Source organism: Lates calcarifer, linkage group LG9, assembly GCF_001640805.2.
Source record: "Lates calcarifer isolate ASB-BC8 linkage group LG9, TLL_Latcal_v3, whole genome shotgun sequence".
NCBI classification, from domain to species: domain Eukaryota; kingdom Metazoa; phylum Chordata; class Actinopteri; family Centropomidae; genus Lates; species Lates calcarifer.
The window spans coordinates 4,410,090-4,432,662 of NC_066841.1; the positions used below are offsets into that span (position 1 = coordinate 4,410,090).

The 22,573-nt window shown below is 42.3% G+C and overlaps 1 protein-coding gene and 1 long non-coding RNA gene across 2 annotated transcripts; one reads left to right on the forward strand and one right to left on the reverse strand.

Moving 5' to 3' along the window:
* Positions 1–266: 266 nt before the first annotated feature.
* On the reverse strand, positions 267–6,857 carry LOC108884105 (uncharacterized). Its single transcript, XR_001960980.2, has 5 exons — positions 5,186–6,857; positions 4,999–5,135; positions 3,865–3,943; positions 2,283–2,344; positions 267–1,450 (listed from the first exon to the last, which is right to left on the reverse strand). It is a non-coding gene; the product is annotated as an uncharacterized LOC108884105 (long non-coding RNA).
* Positions 6,858–8,567: 1,710 nt separating this feature from the next.
* On the forward strand, positions 8,568–21,285 carry inka2 (inka box actin regulator 2). Its single transcript, XM_018677764.2, has 2 exons — positions 8,568–9,254; positions 18,109–21,285. Exons 1-2 carry the CDS (start codon positions 9,177–9,179, stop codon positions 19,354–19,356), a joined length of 1,326 nt encoding a protein of 441 aa, XP_018533280.1. The 5' UTR covers positions 8,568–9,176; the 3' UTR covers positions 19,357–21,285.
* The last annotated feature ends 1,288 nt before the right edge of the window (positions 21,286–22,573 follow it).

Consider the following 22,573-nt stretch of genomic DNA (forward strand, 5'->3'; position numbering starts at 1 on the left):
ATATTTCCAAGTGGTAAAACATCTATCATTATCTTTGCTGTGGTTTGTTATATATTGTCTAAAACAGAATCAATAAACTTTTGTAGCTTTTTTTGTCACTTATAGGTTAGGGTTAGGGTTAGGGTTACAGTTTCTTTAACCACTTGTAGCCAGAGATTAGGGTTAGGGTTATGGCTTTTAGCCACTGTTGGCCAGAAGTTAGGGTTAGGGTTTTTGTTACTGTAACCTGTAAACCAAAAAGCCATAACCTCAACCCTTACCTCCAGCTAAAAGTGGCCCTTGGCCAAAATTATTCACTTTCATATAATAATAAACAGACAAGCAAAATATTCAATGTTCAGAATAATTTATTTGAGTAAGAGCAATATAATTCTTTATCAGCAGGGAAATAGTAGCAAAGATAGAAAAGGGCATGATATAAACAAGACAATATATAAAATAATGTATAAAAAGTATTAACACAATATGAGCAGTATAAACAGGACTGTGTGTAGAGTAATAGATTGGATTTAAGTGCTGATATTGCACAGTTTGAAATAACAAAATACCAAAACAAAATTACAAAAAATCTTACCTAACGCACACTGTGTAGAGATGTGAGTGAACACTTGTGGGTCTGTGGAGAACCAAAGTAAGATGGCTTCTTAAAGATAGTTCCTTTGTCTTAAGCCGCATGTCAAAGTATAGCAAAGTGTCAACAACAGACTAAACATGTCATATTTTAATAAGGCGTCAAAAACCACCAAAAAATGTCAGTATAGTAATGCATCAAAAACAATCCAAAAATGTCACAGTAATGTCATAGTAAGGAATTTTAAAACATGTCAAAAACTGTCATAGTACAATCAAGACAAAAAAATCAAAAATTAAGAACAAATATCATAGTATAGTAAAGTATAAAAATGTCATAGTATAACCCTAACCTCTGGCTAACATTACCCTAACCCTAACTTCTGGCTACGAGTTGCTAAAAAGGATGAAAGTGTAAAAATGTCATAGTATAATAAGGCGTCAAAAACGACAAAAATTGTCATTGTATAGTAAGCTGTCAAAAAATGTGGGAAAAAAACATCAGAGAAAAGTATGTCATAAAAAAAATTTAAGAAGGCCATCGTATATTGTGAAAAATGTCTGTGTATTCTGTCATTAAAAAATATCACAGGATATTATAAAATCTATGTGTCGATGTTTATCTCTTAACTATGACATAATTACAAATCCATTTACAGGAGTTTCAGAACTATTTCTAGACATTACTGTAACTGTAATAATTAGATAAACACACAAATATGTGATACTGACAGAGTTGTAAAAAGTTTAGTTTAACTCGTGGTAAATAGGTAACAATGATGAATAGGGGCAGTTTAGGAAAGAAAAAATAGAATTACTGATCAGTTTCTGTGATTAACATGGTCTTCTGCAGGAGAAGAAGATGAGAGCAGCTGAGGACCTGAAGTGGATGAAAGAAAACAAAAGTGTTATGAAGCTGTTAATTAGTTAAAAGACCTCTACCATCTAACTGCCTGTAAACAGTGCTGGTTTGCTATTGTTCAAATGAAAATACTTTTTTCTACCATCTGTAATGCAGTCATGGGCACATTTTCTAAAGACTAATATGTCTTTATTAAACATGTATGAGAACATCCAACTGCTTATGATACAGCAAATTAATAATTGTATCAGGAGCAGTTAAATGATTATAAAAATGCTTAGTAGACATGTTCATCTTTAGAAATTGTGCTAATAACTACATTAACCCTAACCAGCTCTAACAAGTGTTTCCTTGTGGTCAAATGTCTGTCATTATCTTTGCTGTGATTTGTTAAATGCTGTCTGAAATAAAATCATTGAACACATCTTCCTAAACTTTGAGTTGCATTTCTCATGATCTCATGTTTTAATTATTTTTTTTAAAGACCTATTTCTAAACGTTTTGATAATCTATTTTTTAAGGTTTTATATATTTTTTTATTTTATTTATTTTATATTTTTTTATTAGAAGTTTTATACCTAAGGTTGCATGTTTTCTCTCTCTCTCTCACTAAATATATATATATATATATATATATATATTATATATATATATATATATATGTATGTATATAGTTACCTATATTTTTAGACTTATTTTTTGCAGCTACATTATTGAAAAACAATAATACTAATTAAATAAGTTACAGCAACTTCACTTTGTTGCTATTTGTTAAAGACAAGGTTTTTACAGTGTCAAACTGCAGCCGAGATAATGACAGTCAGACTGAAAAGAATAAAATAACACTGACCTTCTGGAAATGTCTTCACATCTGTCTCTTCTCTTTGTGACTTAATGGTTAAAGTTTGAATCCTGTAGAAAAAAACACAACAAACATTAATGTAAAGATGTGAATTTTAACACATCAAAATAAAAACACAGAGACTTTCTGGGTATTAAACTTCAAAATGTCAAAAGACAGAGAAGTAAAAGATACTAAATCTACAAAGAAACCAGAGAGTGGACTAACTGGTTCTGGACTAATCAGAACTAGAAGAAGCTGCTCTGGAGAACTTACTCCACCAGCTCCTGATATTCACATCAGTGGATGGAAAGATTTGTTTCTACAAAGTAGGGCTGGGCGATAAAATTATATATATATTACGATAGAACCTTTCCTGGACAGACATTTAAGGCATGATTGATAACAACGTCGATAAAACTCATTGCACCTCTGTTCTGACAGACAATATAAAAAGCCAATGATAATGAGGATAGCGCAGCGCTGAACCAATCATGAGGATGGAACAGTTAGAGACACGTCATGTTAGGTTGACACACGCAGCACAGACTAACACAAGACTAGCACATGTGCTAATGTTTTGGGTACTGCAGCCATGCACAGCAGTATGTCAGCAGTAGGAGCGACATAAAAGAGAACATGATGACAAAAAACGTTAATGAAAACTCAAGCGACAGCGTTAACAAAGACACTCCAATGGACCAGCCCCAAATGATAGAGGACTAACAGGTACAGAGAGCTGGTAGAGACAGACACAGCTGATAAAAACTCTGTGGAGTTTGTCCCAGTAGAAAATACAAAATACAAATCTGACGTCACCTAGTACTTGCTCCCTTTATCTTATCTTTCTCTCTCTCTCCCTCTCAGCCCAAACAGGTATTTTCTGGTTTCGTCATTTTAAGACAAGATATGGTTGTAAACTTTACACTACTGCTGTGCTCTTTGTGTGAACTGTGAGGCCGCTTTAAAAAAAGTCACTAAAAAAACAACTTATCCATTGACACTCAGTGAGTTGAATCAGGGTCTTCCACATTTAGGGGGCAGCCCCAAAATTGACCTTATAGTATTTTCACATCTCACTCAGGAGTAAAAAGGAATCTCTAAGTTTGACAGAAACGGCGATATGATTTATATCGTGACATATATTGATATTGATATGAAAAATCATATTGTGATATGATTTTTTTTTTTCATGGAACTGTACATTAATGAATCATATTGTGATATGATTTTTGCCCATATCGCCCAGCCCTACTCTGACACTGAACTGAATAAGCACAATTTTATGATTTACTGCACTAATGAGAAAGACAGGGGGGCGATAGAAAGAGAGGGAGAGACAGAAAGAGAGAGAACGAGACAGAGGGAGAAACGGAGAGAGAGAGAGAGAGAGAGAGACAGAGAGCTGATGTTTAAATTCTCCATTTTCATGGAACTGTACATTAATGAACTATGTAAATACACTATAATAATGGGTGAAGTCTTTTTGTAACAAATCAAACTATTCAGACTGAGGATCAACTACTGAAGATATATAATTTAATGTCAGTGCTCTGTGTTGGATAATCAATGTAAAGTGTTTGTGAATTACCTGGAGGCCTCTGTCCTGGTCTCAAAGAACTTCTTCATTGTACGAAGACTCTCTGTGAACGTGGACAAAGTGGTGACACCTGGAGGGAATAAAAAGCAAAATATACAAAGGAAAATGATCAATACACTACTACTTATTTCCCATCAACAGTTTAACCACAGCAGCCGAACCAGAACACTGTGTTGTTGTTGGTCAACGTTAGGGGAGTGTTTCAGAAAATGGGCTGTTTACTGTCACATATGACAAGAAAAAGCTTCACAGCTTTATGAATCAATAACATTATATATATATAATTTCCATATCAATTGTCTGTCAACTAATTATTGGAGGAATTACTGTGAACTGCATAATAAAAACTTAAGTAAATGTAATTCTACTTCAGTCTACATGCAGAAAATTAACTGACGTTCTTTGAGTTTTTAAAATTTATTATAACTAATATCATTTTCTGACAATGTATAGACATGATTAATTTGCAAAGTGCAACACTTATAACCTCATTAATAAAGACTAGTTAACCTGCAAAACCTGAACAGTGTTTAAAAAATACAACACTGAAAACTAAAGACTAAAACTTTGACAAACACACTGAGTTTTGAGGGGAATAAATTAATCATGTCACTACAATATGACTTTACTGGTTTCAGAGGGAAAAACTATTTTTAAAATAGTTTTTATCAGAATTTCTGACAGTAATCTCAGCTCATACACTCATGACCTACTCTCACAGAGTTAAAATCTAGTTTTCAAGTTTGTATTTAACACAAATCTGAGTCACCACAAACAAATTTCTAATCAAAAATAAACACAACAGGGGATCAGTGGATGGCTATGGACAGATTACTACCATGAAGCTACAAAAACACACAAAACAACAGAGGCAAAAAACTGAGTCGCAAAATGATCACAACATGATAATCACACAAAGTAAACAGTTACCACCCTCCACAACTCATGTCAGGGACGCCTCAGTCACAGAAACACAAACACACTCTTACCCACGCGATATAAACGACTGAAAATGGAAGTAAATGTTACAAGGTTAATGCTAATGCTAACGCTGTCTGATAATGTTGGTGCTAACGCTAGCTGATAATGTTGTTGCTAACGCTAGCTGCTAACTGTTAGCCTTACCTTCGCGCCGTCGGTGTGTTCAGCGTCCGGTCTCACTCGTGTTCGACACTAAAAGCAGCTCCGGTGTTCGTGTTAGCATCCAGACCTCTTCGATAAAGACAACACAGCAGCTCCGGTGTTCGTGTTAGCATCCAGACCTCTTCGATAACGACAACACAGCAGCTCCGGTGTTGTGTAGCATCCAGACCTCTTCGATAACGACAACACAGCAGCTCCGGTGTTTGTGTTAGCATCCAGACCTCTTCGATAACGACGTTTCCTCACAGTACTGACAAACCGATGCAACGGCTCGCGCTTGGTTTAAATCTGCTTTCCGACCTGTTTCCCCGCCTCTCTATGCTCCTCCCAGTAGATCATGGCCAATGAGGAGACACGTCGCCACCAATGACGACATACGTCAGCTAACATTGGCAGAAAATGCTGATTGGCCGGTCTAGCAACCGCCTCTGATTGGCCTTAAAATGCATCCGCCGTAGAGACGGGGAGAAGCCTGAGATGTATTATAAGATCAGGAGAACAGCCATGCGCCAGATGCATCGTCAGTGCACAAACTCTGAAGCCGAGACTCTTTTATTCGTGACTGTTTTCTGACAAACTGGACATAAGCCACATGTAATATGTAATAGCCCGCTGACGCCTGTGGGCGACGGAGGAGGATAGGATCAGCATCCCCGGGAACTTCAGGTGGAGGTACTGCAGGTCGCGCTTCATCACTGCGACCAGCTCCATCCGTGATCTTCTACACGATGAGGATTCATCACACTGAGACAGTTTAAGGCTTAAATAAATAAAGACGTGTGAACGGATGACAGGTTTAATGAACTTAAGTCACCATAGACTGTATGTAAAGAAGAAGAAAACTGTATGAAACATCACCTACAGTGTAATATCAGTGAAGCAGTGAAATATATTAATATATTAATGAAAAAATACATTTGAGAACAAAGGCTGACAAGTGACTGATAAAAGCAAAACTAAACCACAAAATCTAAATATCACAGTGTGTGTAACTGAAGTTTTACCTTTAATTTTACACATCACTCAGTTGCTTTACTTTTTAATGACATCTGTGATAAAAAAAAAAAATACAGCACAAGTCATAACACCACACAGAGTGGTTTCATTGCAGGGACAATTATGCTTTGTCTTTGCTTGGTGATTTGAGTCATTTCTGGCCTGAACACAAAAACTTGAGGATAACCAAACAAGTCATAACAGTCAGTGAGTCAGTGAAAGGATTATAATACTTTCTGTCTGCAGTGATGTACAGTTAATGCTGCTGCATGTGCTGCCTGTGCTTCAGCGCTGAGTGATCTGAGGAGACATTCCCTTATCCAGTGTGTGTTCCCGCTGACAGCTGGGAGGAAGCGGACACATGCACAAAAAGCAGCTGCAGCTCGGGGTCACGTTCGGGACAAAATTGTTCCAAATCACGAAGCAGCTTGCCGAGTGCAGCACGCTCACTCTCAAACTTCGACTTCTCTGACACACACTTGTGCCTGTAAACATTTAGGGTAGATTTACAATCTGTGATTCTGTCCACGCAGATCTGAAGTCTTCCTGTGTAACAGTAAATATTAATGACGACATTCAGCACACAACAGGTTTTATCAATTCAGTCTGAAACCCAAAAAACTCTGCTAATCTGTTAATCTGGGTGTGGTTGTATTGGACTTGAATGACAACAACAGGTAACAACTCCACACCTGTTGTCCGATTCAAATGTTGCTAAATCCTGATTGGTGCATGGCAGCTAATGATACCACCGTTCTGCAGCAGAAACACGCCCACTTCAAATCCAGAGAGAGGAGCGGAGACAGGAGAGGAATGTCTCGTGTGAAACAACCACAGCTGTTATAACTTTGAAACAGTGTGTTCATGTAGGAACACAGAACACATGGGAGGAAGCTGAGACTTGACTATATCAGAAAACAGTCATTTTTATACTTGATTAATAGTTTAACTCATTTATCAAGTGAGAATATCTAAACATTCAATATTCAACATCTTTAAATATGAGGATTGACTTCATTCTGTATCAGTGTAAACTGAATATATCTCTTCTGAGGACATCACATTAGACTGTGAGGGCTATTTCTTCATTACTTTACTGATGATAAAAAATATTTGTTGGCTGCTGCTCTACATGAAGTATTACTGCTCTATCAAGTGCAAAGAAATAACCAAAGCAACCAAATATAAACTGTGCATGAAAAAAAAGTTAGGATTATGAAACTGCCATCTGTGTTCCTGTAGAAGTTAGTTAATTAGTTCAGTATCATGATTGCATTTGGCAAGCATGACTACACATGACTCTGCACATTTCTGATAACTCTCTGTCTAATTATTAGTTTACAGCATCTCAGGAAGGATCATGAGCTGATCTCGACACCCACTAAATAACTCTTAGTTATTTAAATCTGCTGTATGAACACAGCGGAAAACTATGATCATATTCTAACTGAATATTTATAAAAGATAAAAGACTAAAACACACAAGTCGGTTAAAGCTCTTCCTCCGTCTCTCAGAAGTTAAGCTACACTCAGATGATTTATTCATTTGCCCCATTTCATTGCTTTTGGAATCGGGGATGGATCTACTTCCCTCTCTTTCTCCCCAAGCATCCGTCCGTCCATCTGGGAAACATCACCGACATCAGGCCTGATGTTAAAACCTCCAGATGACAGAAGCAGGTCAGAGGACACGACGTCACCTGACTGTCTGCTTCAGGTGTTCATGGACAGGCAGAGAGGAGCTGAGTGAACTGAAAGAAACAAACAGATTGGATTTGGATTTTATCGTGTATGAGGTGCAACATGCTGAATGGAACCTGTGCATATATATCTGCAGTGAACCTGGGTATATTTAGAATTTATTCTACATTAATGTTGACATGATTTTCTACAAAACATTTACCAAACACAGCTGAAGGTCTCAGATGTTTGTCTGAGTCGACATTCAAAACCTCTGCCTGAAGAAAACTGGCAAAAAGTAAATAAGAATAAAACATCTTTGATAATCTGTAATGTGAACATACTTTGGTTTGTACCAAGTTTGTATTGAAGTTCAACACCCAGCCCAGTTTGCACCCCTGTGGCTGTTTCATGGATCCATAAGATTGTACAGACACAGAGGAGAAAGGATCACATTGTCCTGTAAACACTGCATCAGACCACATCATTTCCAGACCGCATCTAGTTTCCCTGACATGTTCAGATTGTAGGATGCAGTGACTGTTTTATAAACTGCATGTGCAACCTTTCAGAAATGTCAGGTCTATATTCTTGGGGGGGGGGGGTAAACAGCTTCCTGATTGGCTGCCTTGTATATGCAACACTTCCCCTCACTGATAAAGTATTATATCCAGGTCACACACAACAAAAGCCCGAGGCTCAGGTGTTTCCTCTCTGACCTCAGTGAAGGACAGGAAACTGTCCCTATGGCTCGTTTCATGACACATATGGTTTCTTTTAGACACATCCTCCTTAAACTTCCTCCTTCAGTCTAATGTGCTGCTGCAGAAACTCAGAGAGCAGAGACACTCACTGTAATTCTCCATACCTCTTTAACAGCCCAGACTATGTGATCTTTCAGCCTTGATTCAAATGTTTCCAGATGTTACAGACTTTATATCTCTGTGAAATCAGAGCGAGCTGCTGCACGTGCTCACATGATAAATGATGCATCCCCGTTTTATCCCAGTTTGAATGAGATTCAGTCTGTCCTGTCCTGAGAGGCTCGCTCATTGGAGGAAATTGGACGGGCAACGTAAGCGCTCGTCTTGAATGAGAAAATAGCTGAGAGGGAACACACACACACACACACACACACACACAGCAGGCTGACAGTAGTCGAGCAGCGGCGGAGGGAGACACACACACACACACACACGGGCTGAGTGTCTTGATGCAGCCTGTAGAAGGAGCTCATTATCATTTTTGGAGTAAACACATCTTCGTCATCGGGAGTTTGTTTTTTAATTAAGGGATTCACGTCATTACGAACCGCGCGCGCACATTCCTCCGCAGATCTGCGCATCTCCAATTACAAATCTGTGTCTTTTTCTCTCCACGAGAGCGCTGTTTGCATTTTTCTGCCCAGGACGAAGCTTCACAGTCATGCTCGAGTGGCGACTGGCGACGCGCTCCGTCTGAAAATCTGGTCTTTAACGGGGGAAATGGAAGAGCAGCAGCAGCTCTCCAAACCAGAGAGCAGGAACATGGACGCGTGTCTGAGACGACTGAAGCAAGAACTGGTATGTTCTGTTGTTTCTATTACTGCGATCAGCACTGTGCTACTTTATCACTGTGTTGTAAACATGCAGCATTTTAACCACGCTGATGTGCGCGCGGACAAAAACACATTCAATCATTAATTATACATTTTCATAAATCAGATCTAATATGTCGCTGTCTTTGCATTTCATCCGTCCTGTTTCAGACTTCTGTCCTATCACGGCTTTTAGTTTGAGGCGGGGGTGCGTGTATTTTTTAAATGGCATTAATTCGTGTGGGCTTAGAGCTCTGAGCAGACCAGAGGCATGTGTACATATCCGCCTCCTCTGTCCACGCATCTGGGACAGATGTTTTAAGCTTAATGAGCTCAAGACAGTTTCCCTCCTCTCCTCAGCTGCACTCTCTTCACTCTGGTGGTGTAGCTCAAAAACATTCTCTCTCAGTATTATTTATCTGTTGTAGTAAATGTGATCTGCTGTCACAGGGGAGTGAGCCACACACAGTTTCATCATATTATCATGCCCTCTCTTATTTAAAATGTCCATGTCTCCTCTTCTCTCCAATAAACACATTTGTTTTGATGGTGGCACATTCAGGCTCCCATCTCTTCCCCCAGTCTTTGAAATGTAAAAACTGAATCTGTAAGCTGCACCCTCACACCCAAATCATTTGGCAGTGACACAGTGTGGACCCATTTTTCAAAGGAGCCTTAACTGGCACAGATTTCATTTGGAATCATCTTCAAAGCAGACATAATTTTTTTTCTGTCTATCCAGCCACCGGCCCACAGAAAAGCCTCGCATGGCTGCGTGTTTTGCAACATGATCTGCTCCGTGACTTCTTGATTCACTCCTCCAAATTAGCCACACATCTGTGAAGTGGCACTTGAGATTTTCAGGGGAGTGGATGTTTGATGCCAGGAGGACATGTCGCGTCATCGCTGCCATATCGCAGTTTGGTAACATAACAGAAAAAGCGTGGTGCCATGCCGGGGATCAAACAGGAGAACAGAGAGCAGATTGCTGGTTAAAAAGCCGAGTCAGTCTCCCCCTGCTCGGGACCATGTGGGATGCAATCTGTTGTCAAGAAAAGACGAGGGGCGTCTCTGCCAAGGTTGTCACTTCTCTTTCCACTGTGACTGATTCTCATCCAGTGCTCAGTGGAGAGTGGTAAACCGGCTCCATCTGCAACGCAGAGATCACAAACATCTAACAACCGACATGCAGCTGCGAGGGCTGAGTCGAGCAGCTCCTCAGTATCACTCGTTTTAAAAGGACAGCAGCAGTTTTGCAGTTTGGAGCATTTTCTACAAATTTACTCCACAAACCTTAAACCACAGATAAACAGACTGCAGACCAGGCTGCTGTGTTTTAGAACCACCCCAGGTATCCACTGGCTTCCATTCAGTCTGCCTGAGCTGTGTGATCCATCACACTCAGGATCAAGTCTCAGCTCATTTTGGTCAGACTGTGTTGTAAGGCTGCTCAGCTGCAGATTGATGTGACTGCACTGCATTACCACAACACATACTGTAGCTTGGACAAAGATTTACACAGACTTCATGTTCAGAGTGATGATTACAGGCCTGATTATCTGACTAAACTGCCACTTCATTTTACATCTTTATAATTCAGCCTGACATTATCACTGCTTTCACACATTCACTGAAACCCTGAACTTATCCACACATCACCCGGAGGAGCTGTATGTGAGAGCACGTCTGAATCAGTTGGACGTTAACAATGGACTAACGCTGACGGCTCCTTGGTACCAAGTCACTTGATACAGATGATCTCCTGTTTATGCTGATGTTAGCTGTGGGGGTGGAGCTGTTGTTATTTTGCCCTAAATGATCTGCGGAGCAACAAATCCATCCATGTCAGAAACACAGGTACTGTCCTTTAACGTGTGTAGTGGCATTCAAAGCCTGTGTAAAAGTCCCGTAAATTACAACTGTGAACTCGATGCTCCTCAGTCGACACCGTTAAAAACCCGGTGCACCATCAGCTCTAAAAGAAGAAGAGTGTTGTATGAATGTGTGAACGTCGTGTCAGGGGTCGGGGGGGTCAGTCTGTGTGGGGTGGTGTCAGGTCACGCTCGAACATTTGACCCTCAACCTGACAAGACCAGGGGGCTATTTCTCGTAGCTGCTGACCACATCCACCACAGCAGCAGCGACACTAAAACTCAAACCTGACAGACGAGTTTTCAGGCCAGGAGCGAGTCATCGTTTTTCATCTCTCTACGTGTGTCGCTCTAACTGAAAGCAGAGTTTGTCAACAGGCTGTTAGCTTCCATTTGTTGCTTTAAAAAGCATTCTCCAAAGAAATCTAGAGGCTTGTGTATAACGGCAACAATGAAATATTTCTAAGCTCATGTGTGAGTCATTATTCAGAGACAGACAAAAGAGTCCTTCCTGCCTGCTTGTAGTCGGAGATACAAACACTGACATGTCTTTGACTCATCTTCTTTAAGTGTAGGGTTCACACCTGCTTAACATCGTCATTCCAGACACTAAAGCATAAATCACAGCTTTTGATATCATGACTGCTGAGGCTGATTTCACATGCATCTCACCCCTTTATCCCTTTCACACCTGAGGCAAGTTTCAAACGTGTCTGTCACCTTGGAATTCAAAACCGAAAGCTGGCGAACACGAGGTCAGGAGAGTGTCAGACCTACAGTTTGTGGGAAGCTCGTGTGCCTTGGCGCTGAATATTCTTTGTTACCTTTAGGGTGTGGGATCAGAAAACTATACACAACACAAAGCAGTGCTGTGGTTTAACTTTAAGCTCGTTTGTTTTGTGCCTCCCTCATGGCTCCCATTCTCCAACCTGCCCTTCCTTCCCCTCGGCTAAAAATGGCCCGTCTCTTAGTGGCAGCTGTGGGGTTTAGTGAGGGTGATCATTGTGTTTGAGATGGAACCACAAACCTTTTACAAAGCCTTTATTCTGTTGTGGCACCACGCACATAACCTGTTATCACAGAATGGAAAATAAGACGATAAAGTGCAGATTTATTTCGGGTATATTGTTTCTAGAAACGAGTGGGTTCAGTCTGCTGCTGCTGTTACTGCACACATGGTGTAAGATCAAGTCCTCTCCTCTGTTTACCTTCACTGCAGGAGAAATACAGGAATTATTTCTCAGGGGTTTTGCTCTCACTGAGGTTTAGGTCGTGTTGTGTCTTTGACACCTTCAAATTAAAAATTTCATTTGAACATTTTCATTTTGTCTGTCGCTAGAGAACCTGGTTATGTTTTACATCTAATATTAAAAACACTTTTTTGGCCACTTGGGGGCAGAATACTGCATAAAATTGATACCTAATAGATATAGAATACCTATTCACACACCCAGCAGACACAGAACAACGTTAGCATTAACGTCGTCTGAGACACAGTTCAATATTCACGCTCCTCTTAGCTCCGTTTTGGTCTCCACCAACTCTAAACATTGAACTCTGTCGTGTTGGTGTGGGCTGAGTATCTTACAGTCGGTTTATTCAAGTTTTTTTTAGCAGAGACAGTCGCCTGCTGTGACTGGAAACAATCTGTGGGAACCAGAGAAACAACACTGTGGTCTGCAAAACTCCCTGTCACTGCACGCTCCCTCTCTCACATCACATCCAAACTTAATATAAAAACACTGATGAGTGCAGCTTAAAGTCTGTGGACGCCCTTTGTCCAGACTGCTCCGTATTTCACGCTGAACAGCTGCACATAATTTGCACATAACATGAGTTTGTTAATGTGTTATGGTGCATGTGGCCATTCAAACCAATATACACTGAACCATGAAAAGCTTCACACACATTTTCTTCAGGAAATGTTTCTGTGATTTTACGCTCCTTCTGATGTTCGCCTGAGAAGAGGCGGTATCTGCAAAACTAACGTCACACTCGATGTTAAAACTGTGGGCTGGAGAATTGGCTGAGCACTTTCACTGCCCACACGCGAGGTGCTGACGTCAACCGCTGCGTTATCAAACATCTAACGATTATTGCTTCCAGTGAGGATTTACTGCCAGGAAGACAACAGATTGGGTCCCAGACTGTCTCCAAATATCATCTGCCAAAGACGATGATACGGATCCTAATCACCCTGCGTCTCCCACGGCAGCATCATTTTCATGATGGCCTAAATGAGCTGTAGCAGGAAACAAGCTATTAAACCACCTCCCGGCTCTCAAAAGGCCGTCAGGGGAGTCTTTGCCGGGGCAGCAGGTCGTAGAAAACAGCAATGAGCTGAACAGTGAGGGTGTGGAGGTGTGGAGGTCAGAGTGGTGAACGCAGGGCTTCACACTTTCAGCTGTAACTTGATCTTTGCCGAACCCTCACCATCCGCTGCCAGCTGAAGCCTCAATGTTTAAAAAAAGAAAGAAATCTGGGATTCTGCAGGATCGCTCTTAACATCCTAACATGGCCTGATTCCACCAGGTGTGGGTGAGAAAATGTTTTTTGAACCAATCCTTTAAATCCTGTCTTCTGTGAGGATCCATTATACAGTTAGAAATGTATCAGAGGCTTGTACAGAATCAGAGTCAGTGTAAGCAACATGTTGAACCACACGAAGAAACATTCTGTAAAAAGACATTTCTCCACTTAACGACCACTTTGTCAGGACCCAACAGAAGAGGTATCTGTGTTGTGGATTCTTTTGCTGAACATTATTCAGACTGTTTTCTCTCCTGAGCGTCACCCTGAGGACGCTCGGACCAAACAGACTCCATGTAACCGTATTCGTCAATGAGGCATTCACTGCTCCCTGCACAGTAATTCATTTCTCTCAGTGAACGCTGCACAGCTTTATTGCCCTCTTGATCATGACCCCGGGGTTGTCCATGGCGGTCTGTGGTGTGTCCAGCAGTTCAGTGACAGAGGTCTTCTCTGTTTCCCCCAGACAGAGACCCCATTCCTGTCCTTGACCCACACAGCCCAGCATTCATTTTTAATTAGGGGTGGAGGTGGAGGGAGGGTGGAGTGCACCATGGCTGCTGCAGCTTCAAGCCAGCTCCTTCTAAACAGGAAGACATTTTGGGTCTGATAACCTTGGCCTCGCCCCTTTCCTCTCCCTGCAGCCAATAACAAATAAACAACAACAGTGAATGGCCTGCATTTCATCGCCAGAGTAGAGCAGTGTTTTTATTTTCCACTTAATAATCCAGTTAACGTATATGAGTGAACACAACGTGCCTGCACACCCAGCCATGCCTTTAACATAAAAGACACTGACTTCATTGAAGAGAGGCAGGTCTGGACATGTGTGAGCTCGGTGTGTTTGCACAGTGAAGCATTGATTTATTTATACTCTGAGGTGTTTAATTCACTTGCCTGCATACTGAACACCCTCTGCATGCATCTTCACAGTGGATGGATCTTGACATGAGAATAGAAAATAAAAAATCGCCAATGAACTGATGTTTTTTTTTTTTTTTAATTAAAATGACCAGAAGTTTTTAATAAGCCTCCATACAGCATTAATTCAAGACCACCAGCCATTGTTCTTTAACTTTGAAGCATTCAGCCTTTAATTGGCAATTATGTCTGGTTGGCTGGCATCACTGCAGCCAGAGAGAGAAGAAGAAGAAGGAGGAGAAGAAGAAGTGGGGGGATGAAGGGGGAGAATCTGGACAGTGGCTCTTTCATTCATTCAGCAGCTTTTCACTTGGCTCGTTTTTTTGAAATCATCTTTTTATAGAAATACATGGTTGATGGATTAAGTGGCTGAAAGACTTGAAGGCTTCGGTTCAAAAAGAAGATTTAACTAAACTTCACAAGGCTGGGTTAATGATGCCAGTGTTTCTGGGCAGTGCAGCAATTCCCCGCAGCCCCAGTTTCATCCCAGCTCTCTTATTAAATTAGATGAGACAGACATTTTTCCTCCTCTCTTTTTTCTTTTTTTGGGTTTAGCCCTCACGGTGCTTGTGTGGGTCGTGTCAGGTCTGCGTCCTCTGTGTCTTTGCCCTAACGAAGCCCTCAGCTGATTCACACATTGTAGAAAAAATGAGACGTCTCAGGATGAACAGCATCTGTGTCTAAACTAGAAAGTGCCGCAGGACGTTATTTTAAAGTCACTTTCAGCGTGTAATGAATGAGGGTTGGAGAGGCTGACATATTTAGGCCACAAAGTTCAGCCTTGAAATGGCAGCGGTGCAGCGCCTGGAGTTAGTTGGCATGGTAAAGGTGGAATAATAGGGTTTAGTTTACTACTGTTCCTCTGTTTGTTTCCCAGGGCGCAATATGAATTATTAATGTTCCCTCAGAATAGAAACACCAGTAAACAACTCAGTGTGTCTTAAATAACCAAGGGCTGCACCCTGGACGTCTGTGTTCGGGGCATAATGGAAAAGTTGCATGTGAGTGTTAAATTAGGGCGTTTTTTTGTTCAGCATGTGCAAACAGGTGCTGCCTTTCAGAATGCATGATAATGGTGCGCTCAGGAGATAATGTTACCAAAACAGATTTAATACAGGTATAAGTGGTTCAGGTAATCCCTCCACTGATCCCTACACAAACTCCACTAAAGCCATGTCTGCCTCTGAAGATGTAACAACAAGGCACAGGCCCCACACGTCATCTTCTCTTCAGGCTCGTTGACCTTTGATGTGCAGGAAAGTAAACCATAATGATGCGCTCTTTCCCAGCCTCTCCCAGGACACAGGCAATTACAGCTAATGAAGTCAGCCATATGTGGAAGGCACAAAGACAAGAGACAACCTGATTGTGCTAATTACACGTACCTTCTCTGCCTAATTTAGCAAGCCAACAGGAAGCAGGGAGGCTTTTGTTCCCAGCATGTGCATTGATAGGCTTATTATCTGATCTGAGATCAGTGACGCCCCCCCGCTCCTGCTCTGCTGTATGTTAGTGATGAGCAAAGTGTTTTAACCCACAGTTTAATGGTGATGCTGCAGGGGATTGGATAAGTGCCAAGGTACTGTACAGAGCATGTGAAATGGCCTTTGGGTGGACAGACAGACAATTAGTTAAAGAGGAAATGAAGTTCATCCTCTGAGGAACATGAGCAGTTGCCCTTTTTCTGTTAATCCGTCCAACAGGTGCTGAGAAATTTCTGTCTGAACCAAAGTTGTTTCAGACCAAAACTTCCATCATTAGAGTCATAGAGCCTGAAGAGAAGGACGTCAGTGTGAGTTAAACATCATGGAGGATAACAATAACAATAACAATAACAATAACAATAACAAGGCAGATATGTAGTTTTTAGATTTTTGACCAGAGTTTTATTTTTTAATCTAAATGTTAGTCTCTGTTACGTTTGTCTGTTTTCCCAGCAGACACCACCTGAACAGGACTCTGTGTTTATGATGCTACGCTGCCAGTTGTCCTACTCGGCTACTTTTCCCACCCGGGGGGGGGTCGATACAATCACTGCTCCCCAACATTAAGTATCACCGCCTGGTGTTACACCTCCTTCTTCTTATGGTGTCATCCATAATTGAAACCATCAACAGTTTTCTCTTCGACATCTGAACATATGGCGAGGGATTCCTCCCCCTCCTCCCCCCATCCCTACTCACCCGGCTGACTCTCCCTCTCACTGTCTCCCCTCTCATTGTTCAGTCTGTTTCCGCCTGAGTGACCCCCACCACCTCCCCCCCCCTGCCGTTAGGGGATTATGGTCTAGACGGGCAGCAGTGATTGGCTGTCACACACAGCGGTGTCCCCCCATTGGAGGGAGATACATATAGGGGAAGTCAGACTGATGTGTTTGAAAGGTGAGAGACAGTGACAGGCTGACAGCCACAGGGACATCTACACCTCCTGCTCTGACGGTTTATAGAAGGTAAGGTGAGGGTTTTATTTCATTTCTGCTGAGCTGCGACTTCTCAGTTTAAAGATGTTTGTATTTTCAGAGGTTATGTAAAAAGAACTCCAACAGCTGCTGGCTCTCACCATAGCAGCCTGTTTTATTTGCATTAGAACACATTCATGTTCAGCTGACAGTAACTGATCCTGACAGCTTGATTTACATGGAGAAGACGTTATAACCTGCTGTAGGTGTGAGTCTCACCGACACTTTCCCACACACGGTTTTCTAAATTCCTGACATGCTTTCTCCCGTCTCCACGGATGTTTTAAAAAAAGAGAAAGGGAGGGAGGTTTATTCATCAGTCAGCTGCTGCCTTTGCCTTTGCATGTTCTTAAATGATAGATAGATAGATAAACTTCAGAGCAGAGTCTGGGTCAGTGTGTGCAATGATTCAGGCCTGCAAGTTAAGACACAGGGCAGGATGCTGCCTCTGGGCTCTCTGTCTGCCGGCAGGAGAGAAGACGGTTAGTCAGGTCACATGACGCAGCCTCTTAAACAGATGAGAGCGGAAAGAGAGGAGGAGGAGGAAGATAAAAGCTGAGTGTATGATTACTGCTGCACAGAGGGAAGTAAGAGCGAAGGCAAAGAGCTCGGAGGAAAAAGCAAATATGAGATAATACAAATGGAAGGACACAAAAAGAGAAACTGAAGTAGAAAGAGTGAGAGGGAGAAAACAGAAAGCTGGTCATGGGTTGGATCCTCTCTCATGCACAGGCCATATGGGACCCTGTCATCCAAAACTAGGTCACATGACCCATAATTAAAGAAGGTGCACAGCCTGAAACACACAGTCTAACAGACAGAGATGAAGAGCGGGTCTGTTTTCACTCATTAACACATATTTAATGCCTCTGATAGCGCCAGGTGATGGTGTGTGATTGGATCAGTGCCGATGCTCAGATAAATGATGAACAAGAGAGAGGAGAGTGAGGAAATCAGGCTCTGATGGATGAGATGGGTCCTGCAGGATCCACAGGGTCTTTAACTGTGAAGCAGAACTGGACATTTGCTGATTATTTATTGTCCTCTCTGTCTCCCTGCAGCTGTCTATGAAGGAAGCCGGTGATGGCCTCCATGCTCAGATGAATTCAATGATGGGAGCCCTCCAGGAACTCAAGCTCCTCCAGGTTCAGACAGCGTTAGAAAACCTTGACATTTCCGGTCGTCCCATTAACAGAGGGATCCCCCATCCTGCTCCACCAGCTCCGCCCGAGGCATCAGCTGCAGCAGCTTCAGTGTCAGAAAACGGGTCCTGCTTTAGCCAAACCATGCCACAGGAGCCCAGCCTGAGTCCGATGCCAAGTCCGCGGCCGCCGGTGGAGAGCAGAAACACCTTCAGCCGAGATGACGACAGCCCGTCTCCAAACAGAAGCAGCCTGGGAACCTCGTCGTCCTCGGCCTCCAGTCTGGAGAGCGAGAGCGAAAGAAGCTCAAGAACGACAAGAAGTGAGAACGACCTGGAGTCGATACCCAGGAGGTGGTCGGGATACACCGCCCCCCAAGTGGACTTCTACGGCCCGATGGTGGGGAACCCTCCACCGGAGCCTTACCCTCACCCACAGGCGCCCCGTCGTGCTCAGGCGGTGGACCTGCCCGGCATCCTGTACAGCCTGTCCAGAGAGGGACCTTCACTGGACAGCGACTACTCCCAGGACAGCACGGATGACGCCAGCGACTGGACCTCTTCACTCATGAGCCGCAGCCGCAACCGTCAGCCCTTGGTGCTGGGCGACAACGTCTTCGCCGACCTGGTGGGTAACTGGCTGGACCTGCCCGAGGTGGAGAGGGAGGAGGTGGAGGAAGAGGAGAGGGGGAAGAGGAGGGAGGAGAGGACGGCAGACGGAGGAGCAGACAGGCCAGACACGCCGGCTCACCCTCTCCGCCTCAGCCGCTCGCAGGAGATCTGCAGGAAGTTTTCGCTGACCACAAACATCTTCAAGAAGTTCCTGCGTAGCGTCCGGCCCGACAGGGACAAGCTGCTCAAGGAGAGGCCCGGGTGGATGGCTCCTGAGCTGCCCGAGGGCGACCTCTTCAAACGGCCGAAGAAACTGGGTCCTAAAAGTTCAAAAGGCAGCTTCTACCTGCCGTTCTGGGCAAACGGACAGCAGGGCAAAGGCAGGCCGTGTCCACATCCAGCCGAAGCAGAGCGGAACCTCCAACACCATCAACTCCACCAACACCACTTCCACCAGCAGCCGTTCACAGGGATTTATTTAGACAGGAGACAGCCAGAGACTGGCCTGGAGAAAATGCAGCCCTTGTTTGACTACAACACAGCTGTGTGGGTCTGACAGCGAGTCTCAGGCCAACAGACCGCCAGTGATGCCAGACTGAGTGAGTGACAGGTGTTGGGGGGGGTCTTGGCTGAGCTGGAGGGGAACGAATGAATGAATGGGCGACTGAGAGGCTTAGATATAGTTATCTTCCAAAAAATGGACCGATGAACTTCACACCCACAACATGATTCTCCTGCGACTGAGAGATTATCAGGGCAACATTTTGTCTGACAATCCTAAAACCTAAACCTCGTTCATTGTGTGTGTCCGGGTGTGTGATGACAGAGAGTGTCTGACAGAGTTAGACAGAGACTTTTTTTGAGGATTTATGCTGCAAGTTTTATATTATTCATATTTCTTCGTGTGTGTATGCATGTATGACTGGATTCTGGTTGTCTTAAAAAGACGGTACTTAGAAAAGAAAACATCAGAATGTCACCATCGTTACAGATCTTTCGAAACAACATCCACAGACTTTTTCACATCTACGCCACAGGACATACTCTAATATCTCACATCTTTGCATCTATGAATTGAAACACCAACTGTTGGATTGCATGGTTACCGTTTTTATAAGCGATGCTACAAACAGCTGTTACTAAACGCACTGCCACTGAACACAATCATAAGCTCCCTTTTGTTTCCAGGAGGAAACTCAGGTTTAACTGAACCCGTCGGTCTCATTCACCTTGCTCAGGGAATGAATGCAACACAGGAGGAGACTATGAGACACTGCCACATTTAAACAGGATTTCTATTAGAGTTTAGAGAAGTCTTGCCTCATCTCATCTCACCTACAGCAATACAGTGCATGATAGTTCAAAGATCGCACATGAAACTTTGAGATTTGTCCCTCGTCATCAGCGATGTTGTGCTCGCTGTCTTGTTAGGAACACCCGACACATGTCGAGTCATCTGTCGGTCCTTGGAGGGGGGAGGGGGTAAAGATGGCACAGCCGACTAGCGAGTACTGACTGACTGCCATCTGGTACCCGGACATTATGTAAAGCTTGTTCACCACAGGCAGGAAGAGGATGCTCGGTTAATCCTGAAGCTCCATAGACGAACTGAATTATGAACGACTGTGTTACATACTGTACATACAAGAGGTGAATACACCACAGTGATGAGTGGAGGTAAAGACCAATAATCTCCATCACCCAGGAGAATAAATGTACAGAACATTGTACATATTTTCCATCAAACAAACTGCAGCAATAATAGACATTTTCTGTAATATCCCATTGCATGATTTTCATTATTCTGCACAGATAAAAACGTCACAGGAACATACAGGTTACCATGTAAACAAAGCCACTACACCTGAGTGAACCTACAGTATCTGTTCTATTGTATCATAATAAACAATTTCAGTGGTTTTCATTTCAAGCAGCATCACAGTTTAAAAACAAACTTCAGCTTCCTTCACAAGTTCATAGAAAATATCAGGAATCCCTCAGGATCACAGACGACACTGCCCAAAACACTCGTTTGTTGTTATAGAGGACCACTGTTATGCAACGACAATCTGATACTCAACTTATTATAACAAAGAAAAACAGTTTCACTCAGTTTTAAATGTGATATCAGACCAATCAACGCAGCCTGCAGGGATTAGACCTTCAGTGTCTGAGTGTCTTGGCCAGTCGATCCATATGTTGTCTCAGTATTCAGGTCAATGTGTGCTACACATTCAGAGGGTCCAACACACACACACACACACACACACACACAGACGTGCTGTAAGGTGCAGTCTGAGAGGTCATATCACACAGTATGTGTATGTAAATGTAACGTTTATTTCTTCCTCTTTACAGCTGTCTAAGTGTAATTTTCAGCACTGTTGTTAATATTTTTCATCAGGGTTCTGCGAACCTTCAGTTGTGATTCTGTGTGCACTGTAAAACTGTCACTGACTCTTTGTAAATTAAATCTGTTTTCAGAAAGAAATGTCGCTCTGTGTTTTCACTGGTTTTTTAGTGCAGAACTGAAACTTTCCAGCAATCATCCAGATGAACATGTCTGGGAAATATGGTTGAAATCAATTAATTAAAATAGTTGATTGTTATCTATACAAATCATCACAGCGTTAAATTCTGCAAAATCAATTAGAAACCACTGTTTTACTTCAGCCCAAGCTCGTCAGTGTTCAACAAAAGATGTAATTACTGTTTGCTTTGAATCATTCATTTGATGATGGAGATGAACAATTTAATAAAATGAAATAATCAGAAAACATTTTCACTGAACTAACACAAGCACAAGATGACGTGCTATAATTTAAATATTCCTTTATTTAAAAGGAATAATTTGACATTTCTGGAAATAAATGCAGTCGTTTCTGTACCAAAGATCAGATGAAAGGATCCAAGCTAGCAGGCGGTTAGCTTAGCATAAAGACTAAAAACAGGAGAAGCTGATTCATACGTTATCTCTGTTTTATTTAATCTGGACAACATGTTTTATTTTACATCGCTGAAAAATATTTTTTAGACTGAAACTTAATTTTAAACATCAGGGCCCATTAACTTCGCTGTTGTGGAGCTTTTGATCACATGACATGAGCTTCTTCAGCAGATGGAGTTTACCAGAAGGTTACAAAAGTAAACTGATGTTTCTTTAATACTTTATATTTTAGTTGATTTGTAAAAATAAACAGAAAAATATCAGAGCCTCACATCGAGCTTTTTCTCTCAGCCTGATGTGTTTCTGCTCTGCATCACCACAGGAAAGTGCTGCATGAATAACAGGTTCACTGAGGGCGAGTCACTCACTGCATCAACTCTGCACTAAACTGATTCTAAATCTGGTGCCACAACTCCATCAGTGTCTTCAATAAATAAACAAAAGCAGCACGAACTCTGCAGCCGTGCACTTCATCACAGACACTTCATGACACTCGATCCTTGAAACGCTTTCTACGAGATTCACATCAAACCACATCAGACGGTTTGTCTTTCTGTCCCCGAGCACTTTGGAAAGTAAATCACACCCGCTGCAGATGAACATCTCTAACATCATCTCTGTGGCTCATACACTGCTGTGACAGTAACATCAGGAAGGTTGACACTAACAATAAATCTTTATTTCTAGGTTCTGACGTGAGAAGATTTTCTGTTTTTATCTGTTTGATGTTGATTATAAACTGAATGTCTCTGGGATTCGACATCTGAAGTCGTCACCCTGATCACTGGTTGAAGCTTCAGGCTCTTCTGTTTTTATGTTGCATCTT